The sequence below is a fragment of the Lagenorhynchus albirostris genome, chromosome 16, assembly GCF_949774975.1.
Source record: "Lagenorhynchus albirostris chromosome 16, mLagAlb1.1, whole genome shotgun sequence".
Classification (NCBI taxonomy): Eukaryota; Metazoa; Chordata; class Mammalia; order Artiodactyla; family Delphinidae; genus Lagenorhynchus; species Lagenorhynchus albirostris.
Window position 1 is genome coordinate 58,187,700 of NC_083110.1, and position 19,771 is coordinate 58,207,470.

Genomic DNA, 19,771 nt, shown 5'->3' on the forward strand with positions numbered 1-19,771 from the left:
AAATGCCTATCCTGGCCTCAGGCCAGGCACTGGATAGAGGAGGAGGCCCAGCCAGCAAGTCTAGAGCAGTTTTAATGGAGGTGGAGGCTATACAAAGGGCAGGGCCCACTGAAGGAGGGAAAGCAAGGCCATGCTGCCCCCGGCCTGTGCATAGGGCCTCAGCATGGACACCCTTCCGCCACCTCTGGAAAGAGCGGGTGAGCCCTCATGGAAGAGGGAGGGAAAACCAGCTCAGCCCCAACTCCTGGCTTCTGTCTGAGCCAGGCCCCAGGGTGGAGGGCGATTGCTGGTGTCAGGGGTGGGGTGTCTCAGCAGAAACGTCAGGTCTCCCCCACACAAAAAAAAAAGCATCAAAAGTCTAGGGGCCCTGGCCCCTCCCGTCCCAGTCCCCTGTACGAAAAAGTGCAAAACATTATCACAAAAAGGGGGTCTCGGAGGGGCCCTTAGCCTAAGGCTCCTGAGGCCCATGCCCTAGCCCTGCCCTGCCCCGGACACCGCGTCCGGCGCGGTCAGGCCCTGGACCGAGGGGCCCTCCCAGGTGGCCCGAGGCCGGCCCGGGCTCAGGCAGGGCCCTGTCATGCAGGTGCCTGGTGGGCACCACCCGCCCCCCCCCCCGACTCCCACCCTCAACTCAGGGCTTCCACCGCCCACTGCCTGCCCCTGCGCGAGACTCTGCGCCAGGACACTGAGCCCGGGGCTGGCTGGAGGTGTTGGGTTGCGAGGAGGGACTGGAGTGAGTGGGGGGGAGTCCGTCTTCCGTGCTCCCGGCTTGGGCCAGTGCTGCCTCTACCGCATCCAGCTCTTCACTGCCCGCCTTCAGCTTGACCCGAAGCAGCGCTGCATATGTGCCATAGCGAGATTTCTGAGGCAGAGGGGCAGGGATGAGCCTGCTGTCCGCCGTCTGCCCAGCCCACCCCCGTCTGGAGCAGGGAGGGAACGCCAAAGAAGGCTAGGAGATGCCACGTTCTTGCCTACCTCTGAAGCCCCAAAAGCCCCCAAGGACTGACTGCGACATGATCCCTGGGTAGTTTGGTGACCTTCTCTGGGCTCTCTCTAGACTGTCAACTGTAACAGCTAATGTTTCTTGAGCCTTTACCAAAGTTGGCAAAACTGAGCACGTAAGAGACATCATCTCCTTTTATTTCCCTAGTGGGGAATGGAATGCTGTCCCTGTCCCACAGAAGAGGAAACCGCGGCTCAGAGGGATTAAGCAGTCTGCCCAGGGTCACTTAGCTAGTCCCACTCTTAGAGTCCATGCCATGAATCACTAGTCTGAGCCTCTGTATGGGGACAAAGAGGTCCCACCGGTGGAGCAAGGAGCCACAGAGTTGCCCGGGCCGGGAGGCTCACCTCAAACTCCAGATAGGCCTCCTTCTGCCGCTGTTCCTCAGCCTCCTTGCCCCGGGCCTTCTTGCCCAGATGGGCAGCCCGGTGCTGCCGCAACTCACTTGCCATGGCCTTCAGCTTGGCCTCGTGGGTCCGCATCTGCTCCTCCTAGAGGCCGGGGGAGCATGGTCACTCTGGCAGAGACAGTGCCTTTGTGCAAGTTTTTAGAAAAGGTGCCCCATCCTTTGGATGAACAAAGCACCATGTATGGGTTAACCAACAGTATTTCAGCCTCTGCACGCCCCCCTATGGCCCATGTCCTGGTGCACTGGACATCTACACGTATCATACACAGCGGCCTGGAGTGCAGTCGGCCTAGGCCTGCCTCACTCCGTCCCGCTGGCACCAGGTGGACAGAGCTGGGGGTACCTGGGGGAGGCGGGTGGCAGCACTGGGCAGCAGAGGGCGGCTGAACTTCTTCTGGGAACTGACAGCAGCTGGGAAGGGGGGTGCGGAGAACATAGCAGCCACCACATTGATGCGAGTGATCCAGGACTGCATCTGCTCCAGGCTCCTGGGGAGACAGCACAGCCATCTGGGACCTGGGCCCAGGGTTCCATCCAGGGATGCCAGTCCTGGCCTGAGAAGGAATGAGGCAATCCAGGGACAAGGGATGGGAGCAAGCTGGGAGTGGAGTGAAGGGGTCTGGGATGGGCAGGAGGAGGGCACTCACGGAGCCTGGAAGAGGAAGACCCGCCAGTCAGCGGTGCGCAAGTAGAAGACGTGGGGCCTCTTGCTGTAGTCACTGGCACGCGTGGCCAGTGCGTGGTGGATGCTGATGGCGTTCTTCAGCTCAGCCTCCGACGGGGCCTCCCCAGGCTGGTACTCCTCCTGTGGGGTGCCCATCTCGTCCTGGCTGCAGTCCCAGCCCAGCTCGGCCCGCCCCTACTCCCTCCCCTGAGCCAGCTCAGCCCCAGCCCCTGGAGCTGGCCCCCGCACCTTCTGCAGGTAGAGGATCATGCCCTTGAGGATCCCGTGGAAGTTCTTCCAGCCCCGCTTGCCCCGAGGTGCTGGGGGGAAGGAAGACAAGTCAGGGGGGCCTGAGACAGGCCCACTCCCATCCATCCCCCAGGCCTCCCCACCTGGCCACGTACTCTTCCTGCAGTCAGGGTCTGCGTGCACCTTTCGCACCAAGGCCCCGTGCTTGTAGACTGCGGCCCCGGGCTCGGGAGTCAGGTCCAGGAAAGGGCTGGAGCCGCTGCCACTGCCCCCGCTGACTCTCTTGATGACCTTGGGGTTGGGGTCGGCCAACTCAGACAGAGAGCGTCTCAGCTCCTCCTCGTCTCTGCAGGTGTGATCACCTCAGAGGGGGCTGGCCGTGCAGCCACGACCCCCCCTTCAGGCCTGGCCTCTGCCACCCAGGAAAGCTCCTCCAGTGTCTGTGAAGAAGGGGCTGGGGGGACTGCCCCTCTCATAGGGCGTGGCTCCCCTCAGCCTGAGGCTCCTGGAGCCACATTTCTGGCCTCAGACCAGGTTGCACCAGGGTGTAGCTGTACCTCCCCACTCAGATCAAGGGTCCTCGAGGCAGCATGTCTCTGCCCCCAGATTAGAGTTCCCAAGGGTAGGGCCACGTCTGTCCCTTCCTCCCCTCACGTGTACGCAGCCCCATCCTCTCCATTTCTGCACACACACACACACACACACACACACACACACACACACACCCCTCTCACTCCCTTCTTCACCAGAGCAGACACATGTCTGAATCAGCCTCTCAACCACACCCAGCACCAGGCTTTACTCGTAGCTTGCTGGCTACATGGTGGCAGAAGGAGCTTCCTAGTACCTCCTGGTCTGCAGGCTCTGTTAGCTGTCATCTAAAGAATCTGATTCTATTTTGTCACTCCCTCATCAAGAACCTGCAGTAGCTCCCTACTGCCTTCCACCTGGAGCCTACACTACATCCTCACCAACACTGTCTCTCTCCTGCCACTCTCCATTCCAGCTAGCCTGCCTCCTCTTGGTCTCCTCACCCCACACTCGTTTCAGCCACCACACATTGGCCTCCCAAATGCCAACTTCCCTCCTTCTCTCCCCAAACAATGCTTCCTCTCCGTCAAGGCTTGCCCCGAGACCAATGCTCACAGAAGCTTTCCCTGATCCCCCCTGTACCCCAGTCCTGAGCTTTGCCTCCTCTGAGGTCTTCTCTCCTGCAGACTGGGAGCTCCCAGCTAAACTGAGCAGTGACTGGACTCTCAGCAGATACCAGCAAGTAGGAGTGATCTATTGACTGTTTAGATGAGGGCTCTACCTCAGACTGGGGGACTCGACTAAAACTAGACCTCCTCCCTCAGACTAGACTCTTCCAAGACTTAACTCTGAGTCTTTCTGTTTCCACTGGGGCTGCCAAGAGTAGACAATTCTGTGACACTCTGGGCTCCCTAGGACCCAGGAGGAGGCTCTCCCTTTACTGGTCGGGGCCCTACTTCCAGAGACTTCTATTTTCCCACTTGGGTGCCAAGAGACCTCCCCCCATTTGTTTCAGCACCCTCATCCCAGGCCAGCTGACAATGGCCACCCACCCCAACCCAGCTTGTCATAACAACCCAGCTAGAGACAAGACACAGAACCCCACGTCCAGGCGGGCACCTCCAAAAAAGGAAGTGAGGCAGCCTCACTGCCTCTCGTGCTCTCACCCGCCTCCCCGGCTCCACAGCCCCAGGATTCACTCAGCCCATCTCAGGGCTCTCGACCTCTCCAGGCAGCCCCTTCCCGACGTCCCATCCCAGCCCCTCACACGCCCCAGGACTCACATGGCCCACTGCAACTTTTCATTCTTGATGGAGCTGTACAAGGCCTGCAGAGGGAGGAACAAACCAAGGGGGTGGGGGTCAATCCTGGGGGGAGGGGCACCAATGCCAGAGCTCAGAGCCCTTCCTCCAAGTTTGGGGGAGGAGACAGAACTGGGGGTGGGGATGGGCAGCAGGGTGTAATGACTGACAGGCTCTAGAACAAGGTACTAGGACCCAGGCCCAGGTTTGCCACTTGAGCTGCATGACTTTGGACAAGTCTCCATGGGAAGAACAAACGTAGCACCACATGGTCGTTTTATTTTTTTTTTTGGCCACGCCACGCAGCATGCAGGATCTCAGTTCCCTGACCAGGGATAGAACCCGCACCCCTGCACTGGGAGCTCTTAACCACTGGACCGCCAGGGAAGTCCAAGTACCACGTGTTTACCATAGGGCAAGCAACTAACACAGGACATCCTGGCGGTTTATGTACAACAAATAGCAACTGCTATTATCTTTGCTGTTGTTGTTATTGTTAAGAGTCATCCTATTCAGAACCTGGGTGGGGGAAGCACAGCCCTAGAAGGAATGGAAAAGAGCAGCCTAAGAAGCTCTCCTTTCCCCAACCATGTGTTTTGGCCTATTTCGACAGGATAAACCCACACAGGGCATATGGGGAAACTGAGGCCCAGGAACAGGACTCTCCCTGTCACCTCCCTCCTTGGCTAACAGAGAACACACTCCCATGGCTCCCAGCCCCAGTGCAAGCTGAGATCTTCGCCCAACCCAGAGAGCCCCACCAAGCCAAATGCCAGAGTGGTCCAGCCCCCTGCCCACGCACATACTTCATGTTCCTGCAGAGTGGACACTAGTCTAAAAGACAATAGTTTTAGCTTCCAAACCCTGCACACTCCACACTCCCTGTGAATTCCCGAACCAGTCACTTGCCTCTGTACAGTTGGCCTGGGGGACCTGCAGGGGCCTTGGGGTGGTCGGAGGAGAGGATGGGTTCCAGTAGTGGCATAGGGGACCCCTCTTCTTGGGAGTAGCCTGCAACGTGGGTTCACACCAGTGCCTCCCACTGTGGGGGCGCTTCCACCAGCCTGTCCGTGAGTGGGTGTGTCCCCAGCACATGCGGCTAAGCGTGTGGCGTGTGATGCCTGCGTGCGAGGAGTTGGATGCAGTGGTGACGTTGGCACCTTCTCCAAGATGGGACACAGGCCCCGACTGCCCACACAACACGGTCTCTGACTCTTTCACTGTCCACTGCTATACTCAACCACAAGGCTTGCCAAGCACCCCACATGGGCACACCCTGGCGGGGGGCAGGTACACCACGACCTCCACCCCACAGCACAACCCAGTCAGATGCATACACAGCACAGCCCAGTCAGGTGCATACTCAGCCCTCCCAGCACCACCCCGACCAAACTCAGCAAGGCGCAGACCCTAAGCCCTCACGCTCCAACTCTCGGGCCAGGACGTGAAGTGGCCACCGAAAGCCAACCTGCGGTCCTTGTCTCCACCCCTGCAGTTCATCCCCTGCCCCTCTCGGCACTTCCTTTGGCCCACAACGTCTTCCTTCGAAAATTCCTAAACCCCACAGGTGAGCTCCGTCTCATGCTCTCATCTAGAAGGTCCAAAGACCCTTTGGTCTGCGATCCCCAACTTGATCCGAGGGTCTCTGCCCTACCCCCACCCCATGCCCACCCCTGGCTACCCGTGGGCTCTGTCCGTGTCGGGCTCCCCCCTCGGCTTGCGATGCCTTCGGCGCCTCCCTCAAGCCGCCCCCTCAGTCGCGTGCCGCCCTCAGCAACCCCCTCGGTCGTCCCCCAGCCTGGCGTGGGCCGCAGCCCCACCGCCCTCACCGCCTTTTTCTTCTTGCGGCTCTGCAGGCGGCTGACCACCAGGTCGGTGTAGAGCACGGGCTTGAGACTGCGCGAGCGCTGCGGCCAGCCGTAGCACAGGGTCTCCGCGCCGCGGTGGGTGCGCCCGTAGCGCACGGAGCACAGCGAGCGCGAGCGCAGCCGCCCGGCGCTGCTGTGGATGCTGTTGACACCGATCATGCTGGCCCGGCCGGCGCGCCGCGGCCCCCGGCCATGCCGCCGTCCGGCCTCGGCCGCGGACGGCCCGGACGGCCCGCGGACGGCTCCCCCGACAGCCGGCGCGAGCAGCCCGGCCCGGCCCGGCCCGAGCCCGGCCCGGCCCGGCTCCCACCGACGCACGGAGCGCTCGGCGGCGGCGGCGGCGACGCGGTCTGCTCTGCAGCTCGGCGAGAGCGCGTGGGGGGGTGGGCGCCGACGGAGAGGGGAGGGCGAGGGCGAGGGGCGGGGACGGCGCAAAATGGAGGCGTCCGACCGAGAGGAGGGCCCGCCGCGCGCCGTCACGGGGGAGGCGCCTGGGAGGGCCGGTGGGGGGGCGGCGCGGTGGCCTTTTCTAGGGGTGCTGGGAGGTTAGGGCTGTGAGATGGGCTGTCCCTGTAGGGTCTGGAGCGCTCTCCTGGCTCGTCAGGGTGCGGTGGTGAGGAGAAAGGTCGGAACGCCTCCTGGCGGCCCTTTTTTACAGAGCCAGGAGGGGCCACGAGTCTAGAGACAGCGGCGCGGGATGGAGACAGCCGTGGAATTACCCAGCTCACCGACCCACAGATACTTCAAATGCCCGAGTATATAATCACCTTCAAACACCCCACTTTACATACACCCCAACTAACCAGATGCACCAATTCACATTCACCTCAACTCACAGACACTACAAATTCAGAGGTACACCTCAAATTTTACAGTCATTAACTCACAGACATACACCCCCTACTCATGGACACCTGTCATAAACCAGATAGTCAATTCGTAGATATACACCCCAACACACACAAACACCCAACCTACATCCCAACACACTCTAAATCATAAGCCCTAAAGCACAAACACACTCCAAGTCAAAGCCCTATGATTCACAGACCCTAAATCACATATACAAGTCAGCATACACCCCAACTCACTGACGCCCCCCCCAACTCACAGTGGACGGCCCCACTCAAGATACGTTCCCAAACTCAGAAGCTCAACATACCCCACGTTCACAGACACACCCCAGGACACTCCTGTGCTGTCACATGTATGCGGTGGCCGGGAGACCCCTTTGACAACTCTGGGGGTTTCAAGGGCGTGCAGGCCTTCTCAGATAAAACGCCACCCGATCTGGAAGAGGACTGAAGCCAAGGACCAGGCCACCCCCCTCCTCCTCCCATCCTACCCGCTCCAGTGTAGCTAACCCCTCAGGACCTGGCGCCTGGGCGCGGGGCCTGCCCACTAAGGAGCCAGAAGCGCAGTGTGTAGTCCCAGCTTGGTGTTAACTGGCTTCAGGACCCCGGAAAGCCTTTGTCCTTCTCAGGGCCCCCATCTCCGGGTCCCTCCAGTGCAGCGGTACCAGAGAGGCCTTTGTGGCCGTACACCGTGGGGCGGGGGCTGGGCGCGGGGAGGGAAGTGGTGTACCTACACACACACACACCCCACCCCTTTCCTCAGTGAACACTTAAGGAGGGGCACTAACGAAGCCAAAATACAGGGTCCAGGGCCTGCTGGTCACGTGTTTTCGAGAACTGTTTTCCCCGCCCTCCCCCGCTGCGCGCTGGGACTGCGAGTGCGCATGTTCCGGGAAAGCCAGTCTTGTGGGGGCTGGGGGAGGGGGCGGTCCCCAGGCTGAGTCACTAGAGCTCAGGCTTCCACAGCGGGAACTGGGTGGTGGCAGGCCCCTCCCCGCCCCTCCCTCGGAGGCCTGCTGACAGGTCCCCTGTCCCTCCCCTCCAACGACCTCTGCCCCGCCCCACCCCACCCCCCACCTTGAGCAGCTCTCTGGGGAAGTCGCCGCCTTCGTTGAGGCCCTCCAGGTTACCAATGAAGTCTCCGCAGGTCATGCGCTTCCCAATGTTCTAATGGAGGGCACAGAGGCCTCTGAGCTTGGGGAGTCCTTCGCCTCCCAGGCCTTGAGGGCCTGGACGGGGTGCTCCGGGCTCCCTCCCGCCAGCCCCCCTACTCACGTGGCCGTGGAGATCCGTATTGAGTAGCATGAGGGCGCAGGTCAGCGTGTGCGCACCGTCTAGGAGAGAACTGACATTCAGCCTTGGCCACCTCGCAGGGACTCTTCCACATCTATCTTCCTCAATCTTCCAGTTCATCCCCTGCCCCCTTTCAGGAACCCCTTTGGCTCACAACCACACTTTTGTAAGTCCCCGACCCCATTAGCAAACCCCTCCAGAGCAAAGACCTCTCTTCCAGTAAATCCCTCAGATGGGACCTCTCCCTCTTCTTAGGTCACCCTACCTAACTCCCTAAGGTTCTAGGGGCAGCCCACTGCTTGCCCCAACACCACCATGCCTCTGTGTCTATGCAAGCCATTGGGCCCCACACAGTTATGCAGACCAAATAGAATCCCTACTCAGGCCAAGCAGTGTCTTGCACATGTATGCAAACAACGGCATGCAAACACACCTGCCACGTGCCTCTTCACAACACACACTAGACCCTACCTAGCACTATACCTGCCCACATGCACAGTTCCACATCTGTGCAGCCGTGCCAGTACTGTCTGCATACATGCATGCTTGCATGCCTGCAAGCTCGTGCATTTGGGTACTTCTGCACACACACTCATGCTGCTTTGCACAGATGTGCCCATCTGCCTCAGTGACCAGCCAGGAATGCCCTGCCCCGGGCCTCCTCACCCTCTGAGGACAGGGCTCCAGGATTGCACTGGAAGTATCTCTGGGAGAAGTGGGCCAGCACACGCTCCCGTTCCTGGGTCTCACCCATTAAGGCCAGCTCCTTCAGAAACACCCTGGGGAGGTGGGAAGAGGGGACATGTCACCTCTACCCAAGGTCCCCTTACCAGGCAGCCCTGGCTCTTGGCCATGCCCAGACACCTTGGGAAAGGGTGACTTCAGGGCAGTTTAGGGGAGTCACGGGGCTCAGAGGAGGCATAACTGAGGCCCTGCACACCAGGCCTGGAGAGTAGGCACTGCCCTCAAAGGGCTGGACACCCACCTGAGAGCTTGGTCCAGAGTCATGCCCGTGAAGACAAAGAACTTCAGGTACTCTCCAGCCACAAGTTTGCTGAAGTCATTGCTGTGGGCAGGGCAGAGAGACAGGTGGAGTCTCAAGGGGAAGTGTCAAGGGGCCAGGTGGGGTTTACCTAGAGACCTGGGGGTATTAGATACAGGGGATGTGGAGGTGCTGCCCGCAGGATGCATCCCTTCTCCCCCCATTCTCAATCCCAGCCCAGTGCCTTTACTTCTTGCCCAGGTGCCGGGCCACATCCGCCTTCCTGAAGCCATCTAGTCGGTACAGCCTCTTAGCTAGGCGTTGCGCAGCCTCCAGGTCTGCTTTCTGCCCATTAGACAAGGTGTCTGTGCTTCCCAGGGCCAGCCGCTCTGTGCTGTCCAGCTCTGAGTCCGAATCAGACACGAGCTGGTTCAGGGGCGGTTCACTGCCAGGGTAGAACACCAGCTCAGAGGTGGGGCAAGCCCTTGGGGGCCATCCAGATCCTTCCTCTGCCTCCAGACCCAGTAGACAGAGAAGGGAAGATTGGGACATGGGGAAGGCATTTTTCTTTTCTCCAGAGAAGTAGATTCCTTCCATCAGCCTACTCCATCATTACCACCTCTCTGTGGAAGTCCTGCCTCAAATCTAACCCACGTCCATGTTGCTGCTTTGGGAGTTCTGGCTGCTTTCCCCAAAGCTCCCTAAGTTTGCTATTAGACATAGATTCCCCATTCCCACACTGGACCTACTCAGGACAGAGTCCTCTCTGTCTGAGACTATGGGCAAAGATAGGATAGATGGACTGCTAGGGAGGAACAGTGGAGGGGCAGACAAAGATGTGAGGGCAGCAGGGACACTTTCCTGCTCCTATGTCTTTCCCCTTCCCGCCTTTTAGGGAGAGGAGCCTCCTCCAGTCCTTCTCTTACACCCTCAAAGAAGTAGGCTCTGGGGTAGAGGGTATTGGGGGTCAGAGTGAATTCCTCATCCCCTGTCTCCTTCTGCCTTCCTTTCCCACCCCAGCTGCTCTACTCACAAAGCCACCTGTCACCCCAGAGACAGAGGCCGGAAACTCCTAGTTGCTAGGCAACCCTGTCTCCCTGGCCACCCCCTCCTGTTGCCATGGCTTCAGTGACTGAGAGGGTAGTTGGCAGAGGGGAGAGCAGAAAGGTTAGACTGGTGAAAGGACTTCCTGGAGAAGGGTGAGAGACTCTAGATTGGAGGGGGGAGGTGACATGGGAGGGAAGCAAAAGGAGAAGCTGGTGGCTGCATCTTTGGGAGAAACCTCCAGGCTGACTGAGGGTAAGATCAGAAGAATTCTAAGCAGGTTAGGGCTCTGTCTGGGGAGGGAAGGGCCCTTCTAGAGAAAGAGGAGGGTGTCCTCTAGGGACCCTTCAATCCTAAACCATGGTTTCGCAAGTCACTGGATCTGAGACCAAGGCGGCAGGCTGTGAGGGGCTCCCACTCACAGCCAATGGAAGTAGTCCTCCAAATGAGAAAACACATCTGTATCCCCTAACCACTCCTATCAGGGGTTAAGAATATAAACTACATCTTCACACTCAGGCTCTGTCCCTTAGAGCAACTGTTCCTGGGGCCCTGGGGCCCTGGGGCCTCAAGTCTGAGGCCCTGGGGCCTCAAGTCTGAGGACCCAAAGGAATCACTCACCTGCCCAGGGGAGCTGCCCCCAGCCCGTAGCTGTCTTCTGAGCGGCAGGGACTAGGGGGCTCCCTCCTTGGGGCCTGCTTGGCTCCAGCCTCTGCCTCCTCTTCCTCCCCTCTCTGTGTCCAAGGCCCATCAGCAGCAGAGCTGGTACCAGAATCCGGTTCGAGAGGGGCAAGTGGGGCAGAAGCAGGTGGGTCAGGCCTGGGGGCAGGGGGCTGGGGAGGCAGCTCAAAGGTGAAGAAGGGGCTCTGGGTTGGGCCAGGTGAGGCCAGGGCCTCCAGCGAGGCGAGGCTGGTGTAGGAGGTGCCCTTGGCCCGGTGTGACTCCAAGATGGCTTCAAACACACAACTGAAAGAGTCGGGCCCATCAGCCAAGGGGCTGGTCCCAGGTAGAAAGGGCAGAGGCGACTTGAGAGGCCCGGAGTGAGGCATTCGGGTGCCTGGCCTGCAGGGGCGGGGAGGAGAATCTCTGATCAGGGGCCTACAGGACAGCTCTCAGGTAGCATTTCATTGAACTTTCATACCGACTCTGTGAAGGGGATTATCATCCCCTTTCCACAGGCTCCCAGCCCCCGAAAAGAGCCACCCGGGTACGGGGTCCCCACCACAGGTTTGCCAAGCTATTTAGTGACCCTGGAGCACCCCAGCCCTACCCATACCCAACACCCAATCCCCTTCCTCTCTCACTCCCTGTTAATCTCCCTTTCTCCTCCTTCTCCCTGATCCTCTCTCCTCCTGCCATCCCATTTCTATTTCTGGCAACATCTTAGGAAAAGAAGATGAGGCTCCAGGCTGCAATGGGGTGTGAGACAGAGAGGAAGGCCCCTACACTCCACGTTCTCCTGCCGGGATCCAGGATCTAGCCTGATGCTCCCGTGCCCCCAGGCTTGATTCTGACCTCGGCCTGTCACTCTGCCCCTGGCCCTCATTAGAACCCCTTTCCTCCTCTATCCTGGCTGCCCCTACCCTCCTGGGCTCTTGCTGATGGTCCCCACACCCCCCGCACCCTGCCAGGCCTCAGGCCTCTGTCCGGAATCCCGAGTGCTACAGCGCCCTGTCAGCACACCGCTTTGTCCTGACATTCCCGGCCCCACCCTTGTCTCTATTCCCATCCCTTTGAGCCCAGCTCTGGCTCTGGGCCAGTGGGAAGGAGCAAGCCACTTTCCTCTCCCACTCCCCCACTCACCGGGCCCCTTCTGAGGCCTCAAACACCTCGTCGTCCACATCCTCTTCCCCACCTGCCTCATCCTCGTCCTCATTGCCACTGCCCAGGCTGGAACGAGGGCCAAGGCATGGGCCGGGACGTGGGGCAGGTGGGCGGGCAGTGCCAGGCGGGCCCTCAGAGCTGGGCTGACTCTCGATGGCCGAGTCAGCCTCTTCCCGCTCAGCCAGCACCTCATCGATGTCAGTCTCGCGGTAGCACCTCAGGGGCACTGTGTCCAGGTCCGTCTCGGAGTACTTGGCTGCTCGCCCCACAGCCACCCCAGAGCCCTGCCCTGAGCCCACCCCAGGTGGAGATGGGGGGGCCTGCTCTGGGGGCTTAGCACCTGCAGTGTGCACAGGCATCCTGGTCAGGAGGTTATTCAGGTCAGCTCCCTGTCCTGATTCTGTTCTCAGAAGGAACTCTCCCCCACTGCCTCAAACTGGCAGGAAGTTCTTTCACTGTCTAGCCGCCATTCCTCCTGCTACAAACTCAGCTTGTTCCTGGTGCCAGTGGAGCTCATTTCAAATCAAGTTCTTATCAAACAGCTTTGAGGGGCCTGAGGGAGACCAGCCTCTTTTCTACTCCAAGGAATGACCCTTGACATCCTGCCATCCCCTCCCTCCACTACGCAGCTTCCTCCAAGTGCCCAACCTAGCTGCCATCCCCCAACCCCCATCATAACACAGATGGATAGACTGAGGCCTAGAGAGGCATTAGCTGACTCAGAAGCCCAGGAAAGAATAGGGGGAGGTTTAAAGGAAGGCTCCCTAGCCCGCCATGGCTGCTGTGGAAAAGGCCCTGTCCTGTTCCCCTTGCCTCAGTCCCAGGCCTTACCTGAGCTGGGGGAGTCCAAAGAGCCATAGAAGAATTCCCATTTGGCTCGAGCGATTCTCTGGGCATGAGAGGAGACTTCTCTGGGTGAGGACCAGGTGTCCCCCTAAGCCAAGGAGGGAGACATAGACACAGGCACCCAGAGATAAAGCCAGCACACACAGACACAAGAACACGGGACAGAAACACAGAACGAAAAACAGACAGGGACAGAGGTGCAGAGACATAAGGACAAACAAAGAGGGCAAGAAAGAGGCAGATTTAGCACAGACTGAAGGATTCAGAGTGAACAGCTGATAGGCCCAAGACCACCAAGAAGACAAGCCTTGGCCTTTGCTGGGTCTCTGGGGTTCCAGGGAGCCCAAGGGAGATCACATACCTGGTTAAGGAGTCCAGTGTCAGCAGGTCCTCGGAATAATGTGGCCAGGTGCTCAGAGGGTCCCCCCAGCCCATTGGGGAGAGAGGAGTAAAGGCCGTCTGCTCCAACCTGAGGTTGAGCTGGTGGCCCGTGTAAAAGGCCCTGGCTGCCAGGCAGAGCTGAGCCTCCTCCAGCTGGGAGTGGGTCTGATGTGGATGCTTCTAGCCGCAACTTTCGGTTGGAGCCAGGACCAAGGGCTGGGGTGGAACTGGGAGGAGAGACCCCACCCAGGTCCCAGCTCCGACTCAAGCCTCCGGGAGCAGGTAGCCCATTCAGTGGCCTCACGCTGGCCTTCTCCACAAAGCGGAATATGACCACAGAGCTCCGGGCCCCTGGTGGAGGCTGCCCAGTGGGTGAAGAGGGTGCCCAGGGTGAGGGAGAAACACGGGGTGAAGGGGGGCCACGCAGGGGTGTACAGGGTGCTGTCACACGTCCAAGTTCCCGGCCTTGGGGACTTGGACCTGCCACCCGCCGTAGTAGGGAGCCTGTGCTGCCATACATGCTGGCTGGGGGGCTCTGGGGCACTGGGCCTTCGGGGAGCCAGCGGCGTGGGCATCGTGGCGGGGAGATGGCACAGTCGCCTTCCGAGCAGAAGCGCATGGCACCCTGGGCCATGCTGGGGCCGGGGGTCAGGCTGGGGGTGCAGGGATGGCCAGGCCAGGTGGGGAGTGAGGGCGCAGCATACTCTTCAGACAGGCCTGCAAGAGAGGAAGGGGAGGAGGGGGTGAACTGCCGGGGAGTTGGGTGGACAGGAGAGCAGAGACAGGGAAGGGAAAGCTGGCTGGGGTCACTGAGCACCAGGGGTCTAGCCCACGCCGGGAATATGGCATCATTGATCCCACCCCTGGGGGTGGTGATCAGTCTTCCTGCTGGGACTACTTCCATGGAGGCCTGAAGAGAAAAGAATTGTACCCCCAATGGGCCCCTGGCTCCTCTCCTTTCTGCCTGGGGGCTCTAAGCATCACCCTGGGAGGAGAGAGGAAGGCATTTCAGAAGTTGAGTGAGCCCAGAGTTCCTGTGGCATTTTGGAACTACTTCTGGTGGGGGAGGGGGAAGAATGCTACCCCACCCTCAGGACCAGAAGTATCAGCCAGCCATCATCATCGTCCAGCCATGGACCTTCCACAGTCTCTCTATAGAAGCCCCTCACTCAGGGGGAGAGAACTCAGGCCTCCTGGAAGGAGAGGGAGGAAGAATGGGGGTGGTACATAGGGACATGAGGGGCTCAGAGGCATAGGTGAAAGGGAAGAGAAAGGCCTGAACAGAGGCTCCTCCTCTACTACATACATGCTGAATGGGAAAGGGACATTCTTGTTCTCCATACAGGTACACATACTCATGCACACACACACATAAGGACAAATAATATCAGTACACAGCTAACACATTCATAGACAACACCCTCCAGCACACACAGACACAGGCACACACACACATTGCTCAAAGACACACCCTCATACACTCTCACAGTCATAACAAATATGTGTGTAATGGAAAGGCACATGCTTGTTTTACACACACACTGCAATCAAACAGGAACACACAAAGAGATACCCAAATATACACACAGGCCCTCATTCTCCAAGGCACATAGAGACACAGGCATATCAGACACTCACAGACACTTACTGATCACAGTCACACACATACAGATGCATCCTCACACACATCCGTAAACAGGGACATACACCCTCTCCCCCAACCCCCACTAGTCACTGGTTCCTGGGGGGGGCAGCGTGAAGGCTGAACCAGACCCTCTCCCCATCTCTCCCCCCACCCCCCAGGCGTATGACAGATCTTGTCCAACCCAGGAAGGACCATAAAGGGGTAAAAGGTCTCCTGGTGGCAATGCAGGGTAGGGGCAAGGGTCAGGAGCAGCAACCATGCCAGGCAGGTTTCTGAAGCTCAATCGGGGCCCAGCGCACCCCCAGTGCAGCCCTGGACTCGAGCCGCCTCAGTACTCACCGCTGCTCGCCTGGAGCTGGGGCCGAGGAGAGGCAGGGGAGAGGCTGGGCCCAGCTCAGCTGTGAAGGCAGCGCGACTCCCGCTTGCTCCCGCTTGCTCCAGGCCCGCCCGCCTCTCAGTCCCTCCTTCCCCCCTACGCGCGGCTCAGAGCTAATCCTCCCCCCCACCCCACCCTTTCCCGGGGCCCTGAGCCCCGGAGGCTGGCCCCCCTTCTCAACGCTAGGTCCCCGCTGGGCAATCCCGCCAACCTGAGACCCGCCCCTGAGGAGGGGGAGGACGTATGGAACCTCTGGTTTGTTCTTCAGACCCTCACATGACCCACCCCAATCGTGTCCACGTCCCTCTCGTCCACCACCCCGAGCGGCACGCAGGACCCAGCTGCACACGCGTGTCCCGCTCCAGACCCCACGCGTGTCCCTAGGAGGTTGCCACATGACCTGTTACATGCCACATGCGCTCCCGCCCCCACGAGCACGCGGCCGCGCCAGCACACGGTACGGGTGTAGACTGGACCCGCCCCCTAAATCCAGGAGACCATCAATTTATGGAAGAAAGATCTAGGGAGCACTGCCTCAAACCCTCCGGATGTTCTAAGACTAGGACTCAGGAGACACAACCCTGACCACTCGCCCAGGATGCAGCAGAAGGGATGTTAGTCAGACTTCAAAAAGAACTTCCTTGCTGCCTGAGTTAGGCATCCTGCCCGTCTGGTAAGAGGTTAGACGGAATGACGCCTGGACTAGAGGAAGTGGGAGACAGGCAACCCTTGTGTCCTTGGCCAAGGTAGAAGCGGGCCCGGCTATTTTAAGAAAGCACCGCTAAAGTTACTAGGGCAACTGCTCTTCTTGGGAACTCCAGGGCAGGCAAGTGGTGACCTCGGAAGGAAGAAGGGGTCTGTTCGAGTGGTCAGGGGGCGCAAGAACTTGCGGGGCGGGGGTGCGCGGGGCTCACCGCGGGGAGGGGCTGCGCGGGCTCGGCGTGGTGCTGAAGGGGACAGCGCCAGATTTGTCACACTGCGCAGGCGCAGAAGCGGGAACAACGCTGGGATGGGGCGGAGGCGCGCGGCCCGAGGTGGTGCGCGCCCACTTGACTCTATCTTAGCACAGATCTGTCCTCCCAGCTACCCTTCCCCAAGCAGGCGGAGGAAAAGGGAGCAAGTCCCTCACCCAAACTGACCCTCCTTGGTCCTTCCCCGCTGCTGTTTACTCCCTTCTCGCATCATGGGAGTGGGGGTGGGGTGGGGGAGGGTGGAGGAGTGTGAAAGGGATTTTGGGAAAACCAGGATGCCTGAGTTCTTTATCCCGACTCGCTTGACCCCGGACAAGGTGCTGCCTCTCCAGGGCCTCGGTTTCATCTTCAAAGTGGAGTGACGGAACAGACATGCCCACCTTGCAGAGATGCCGAAGCCCTGATAATGGATGGGAAGCATTTTTCGTTATGAAGAGGCAGGTGAAACGGTTGCACGACGGGAAAGTGCAACCCTGCTGGGGCCGGGGGTTGGGGTGGGGGGATGGGAGCTATCTGGGAGAGCAGCAGCCCTCGGCCTCCTTCACATCCTCCCCGCCAATGGATGATGGGGAAAGCACTGCTCCAGAGGTTCCCTGGAGCGGACTCTGAACTAGGATCTGGGGACGCAGTGAGAGGGCAACCCAGAGTCTGAGCCCAGAGCTCTGTGTGTGTGTGTGGGGGGGATTACTGCCCCAGGGCGGGCCCAGCCCCAGACCCCACAACTAAACCCCCAGGCCAACCGATAAGCAGTATTCCTGGAGGGCTAACCTGAACACTTATTCTTCTCAGGACTCTAGACCTCCTGGGTAAAGGAAAGGGACCCAGTTGGAGATACAGTCCTTCTTCTCGACCCTACGTTTCTCCCTCCAAGGTGTAAACCCGTTACAAATCTTCCGGGAGTGGAAAGGGTTGGATAGCTCTGTACTTCACAATTAACCAGGGATGGAAGGTTTGGGCAAGTTTGCTTGATGAAGGAAGAAAAATTCTAGCTTTCCCCATTCAATTCATTCAGCAACATCTACTACGTGCCAGGCAATAAGAGCCTGGACAGTTTTTCCCCATTTTTCAAACTCGCTAAACGCGATCAGAGGGCAGAGAAAATAGGCCCAGAACCTTAACAGTCCTGGCCCCGCCCCTTATACGTTTGGCTTTGCCTGCTCCTCCCATCACTTCACTTTGAGGCGGCCACTAGCCCAAAACGAAAAAAGCCAGTCTCTGCTGCACCATCCCATTCTTCAGCCTCGGGTCTCAAGCCCTGTAGCGGAGAAGGCGAGGTCTAACTTTATACCACCGGCCTGTTTCGCCTTCAGTTTCGGGATCCATCCGGAACACTTTCAGACAGGATCCTCAGTGAGCCGGCACTCGATTGAATCGGTCTGTCTCTACAGCCAAAGTAGGCGGGTTCGCTGCGGCCGCTCCAGGCCAAAGCAAGAAGACCTTACTGCGCACGCGCAGTAGACAGCCGATGGAGCCACCGATGGAGCAGTCCGGAGGGGAGCAAGAGCCCGGAGCCGTCAGGTACCGAGCACCGGAGGGGCCGAGAGAGGGAAAAAAGGCCTGGGGGAGGGTAGCTGAACCAGGGCCGGGTCTGGGGGTCGCTTTTAGGAGCCGGGGCTTAGGAGCATAACGGAGGCGGACTCGCAGGTAACAGCAACCCGGTGACGCCGCCGCCAACGCCCCTTTGCCCGCAGGCTCCTGGACCTGCCCTGGGAAGACGTGCTGCTCCCACACGTCCTGAACCGTGTGCCGCTGCGCCAGCTGCTCCGGCTGCAGCGCGTCAGTCGGGCCTTCCGGGCGCTAGTGCAGCTGCACCTGGCCGGGCTGCGCCGCTTCGACGCCGCTCAGGTAAGCCTGGGGCCGGAGCCCCACCCACTTCTGCCCCCGCCCCGGCTCCAGCCCCGCCTCTAACCTCCAGTCGCCAGCCCTGAACCTCCAGCTCCCAGCTCTGCTGTCTACCCTTTGGGATCCCCCTTGGGCCTCTAGGAATGACCTGGAAGCGATCCACCCAGCGAGAAGTACTCTCAAAGGGCGAGTACCGGGAATCAACTCAGAGGGCGCGTAGGGTCTCTCTTGGGAGGTCAGGTGGCAAGCCCCGAGGGCGACCTGCTGCCAGGAAAGCACTCCTCAGGGACGGGTAGGCAGCGTCCGCCCCCGTAACCAGCTGAGAGTCGAGGTGCTTCCCCGCCCGTAGGTGGGTCCGCAGATCCCGCAGGCCGCATTGGCCTGGCTGCTGCGGGACGCCGAGGGGCTGCAGGAGCTGGCGCTGGCGCCGTGTCACGAATGGCTGTCGGACGAGGATCTGGTGCCGGTGCTGGCGCGGAATCCCCAGCTGCGGAGTGTGGCGCTGGCCGGCTGCGGGCAACTGAGCCGCCGCGCGCTGGGGGCGCTGGCCGAGGGCTGCCCCCGCCTGCAGCGCCTTTCGCTCGCGCACTGTGACTGGGTAGATGGGCTGGCGCTGCGCGGCCTCGCTGACCGCTGTCCGGCCCTTGAGGAGCTGGACCTCACCGCCTGCCGACAGCTCAAGGATGAAGCCATCGTGTACCTGGCACAGAGGCGCGGCGCAGGCCTTCGCAGCCTCTCGCTGGCGGTCAACGCAAATGTGGGGGACGTCGCCGTCCAGGAGTTGGCTCGCAACTGCCCGGAACTCCAGCACCTCGACCTAACCGGCTGCCTCCGGGTTGGAAGCGACGGTGTCAGGTGCCTGGGCCTGGGGTCGGTGGGATGGGAGGAGGGCAATCAATTAGCCTCTGGGGGTTGGGGCGGGCTGTAGTTGTCGAAAGGCAGAACTGGGGTTCCTGTATCTTCCTGCTACCACGGTACCCCCATTCTGAACAGGAAGGGCCTCTAGGAATGCCTAGGCCAGAGAGCCCACAGTTTAAAAACTTTTTTGAACCAGTATTTACACATTGGGAGATTCCACATACAGAGTACAAAAGTCAGATTTCTGGCTGTTCTTCAACAAGGGGAAAACCTTGCAATCCTGGGCACAGCTGAGAAGCAGGTTCCCTGTTTCAGAGACAGGAAGTCTCCGGTTTACTGGACGCATTAAATGTATGACCCCAAACCGGGTCTCCTCCCTTCTATACGGAGGGAAGAAGTATACCCCGAACTGGAGGGAGACAGGGCTTTGCCGGCTCCCCCACCGTGGGTGTAGCGGCTTCACGCCCCTCACCTCACCCGGCTCCTCCCCCAGGACGCTGGCCGAGTACTGCCCCGCGCTGCGCTCGCTGCGGGTGCGGCACTGCCACCATGTGGCCGAGCCCAGCCTAAGCCGTTTGCGGAAGCGCGGCGTGGACATCGATGTGGAGCCTCCGCTGCATCAGGCCCTGGTGCTGCTACAGGACATGGCAGGCTTTGCACCCTTTGTCAACCTGCAGGTCTGACCCGCCTGCCGATGGGCACAGCTGGACTGTGTGGCGGGGCCTCACTGTGAACCGTAGGGAAACTGAACTGTGGGGGCCTCGGCTGAGAGGCCAGTGCCCTGCCCTACCCTGGAGCTTCAAATAAAGAGCTTTTTACCCCTTCTTGCC

The 19,771-nt window shown here is 59.9% G+C and overlaps 2 protein-coding genes across 8 annotated transcripts; one reads left to right on the plus strand and one right to left on the minus strand.

Annotated features, from left to right (window-relative positions):
- Positions 1-54: 54 nt before the first annotated feature.
- Positions 55-16,627, minus strand: PSD (pleckstrin and Sec7 domain containing). 6 transcript variants are annotated; one of them, XM_060126374.1, is made up of 17 exons: positions 16,185-16,627; positions 13,230-13,966; positions 12,854-12,956; positions 12,002-12,362; positions 10,820-11,260; positions 9,405-9,599; positions 9,158-9,238; positions 8,839-8,951; positions 8,155-8,213; positions 7,957-8,046; positions 4,140-4,183; positions 2,481-2,671; positions 2,326-2,396; positions 2,060-2,217; positions 1,756-1,900; positions 1,351-1,494; positions 55-862 (listed from the first exon to the last, which is right to left on the minus strand). In XM_060126374.1, exons 2-17 carry the CDS (start codon positions 13,881-13,883, stop codon positions 632-634), a joined length of 3,081 nt encoding a protein of 1,026 aa, XP_059982357.1. In that variant the 5' UTR covers positions 13,884-13,966; positions 16,185-16,627; the 3' UTR covers positions 55-631. The 6 variants fall into 6 exon arrangements, 5 of the variants coding, with proteins under 5 accessions (XP_059982357.1, XP_059982358.1, XP_059982356.1 ...); XM_060126375.1 differs by lacking the exon at positions 16,185-16,627 and adding an exon at positions 15,234-15,354 and having other exon boundaries at positions 10,820-10,960; XM_060126373.1 differs by lacking the exon at positions 16,185-16,627 and adding an exon at positions 15,234-15,354.
- FBXL15 (F-box and leucine rich repeat protein 15) lies at positions 16,558-19,765 on the plus strand. 2 transcript variants are annotated; one of them, XM_060126383.1, is made up of 5 exons: positions 16,558-16,678; positions 17,630-17,759; positions 17,933-18,086; positions 18,433-18,938; positions 19,435-19,765. In XM_060126383.1, exons 2-5 carry the CDS (start codon positions 17,707-17,709, stop codon positions 19,622-19,624), a joined length of 903 nt encoding a protein of 300 aa, XP_059982366.1. In that variant the 5' UTR covers positions 16,558-16,678; positions 17,630-17,706; the 3' UTR covers positions 19,625-19,765. The 2 variants fall into 2 exon arrangements, with proteins under 2 accessions (XP_059982366.1, XP_059982367.1); XM_060126384.1 differs by lacking the exon at positions 16,558-16,678 and having other exon boundaries at positions 17,533-17,759.
- The last annotated feature ends 6 nt before the right edge of the window (positions 19,766-19,771 follow it).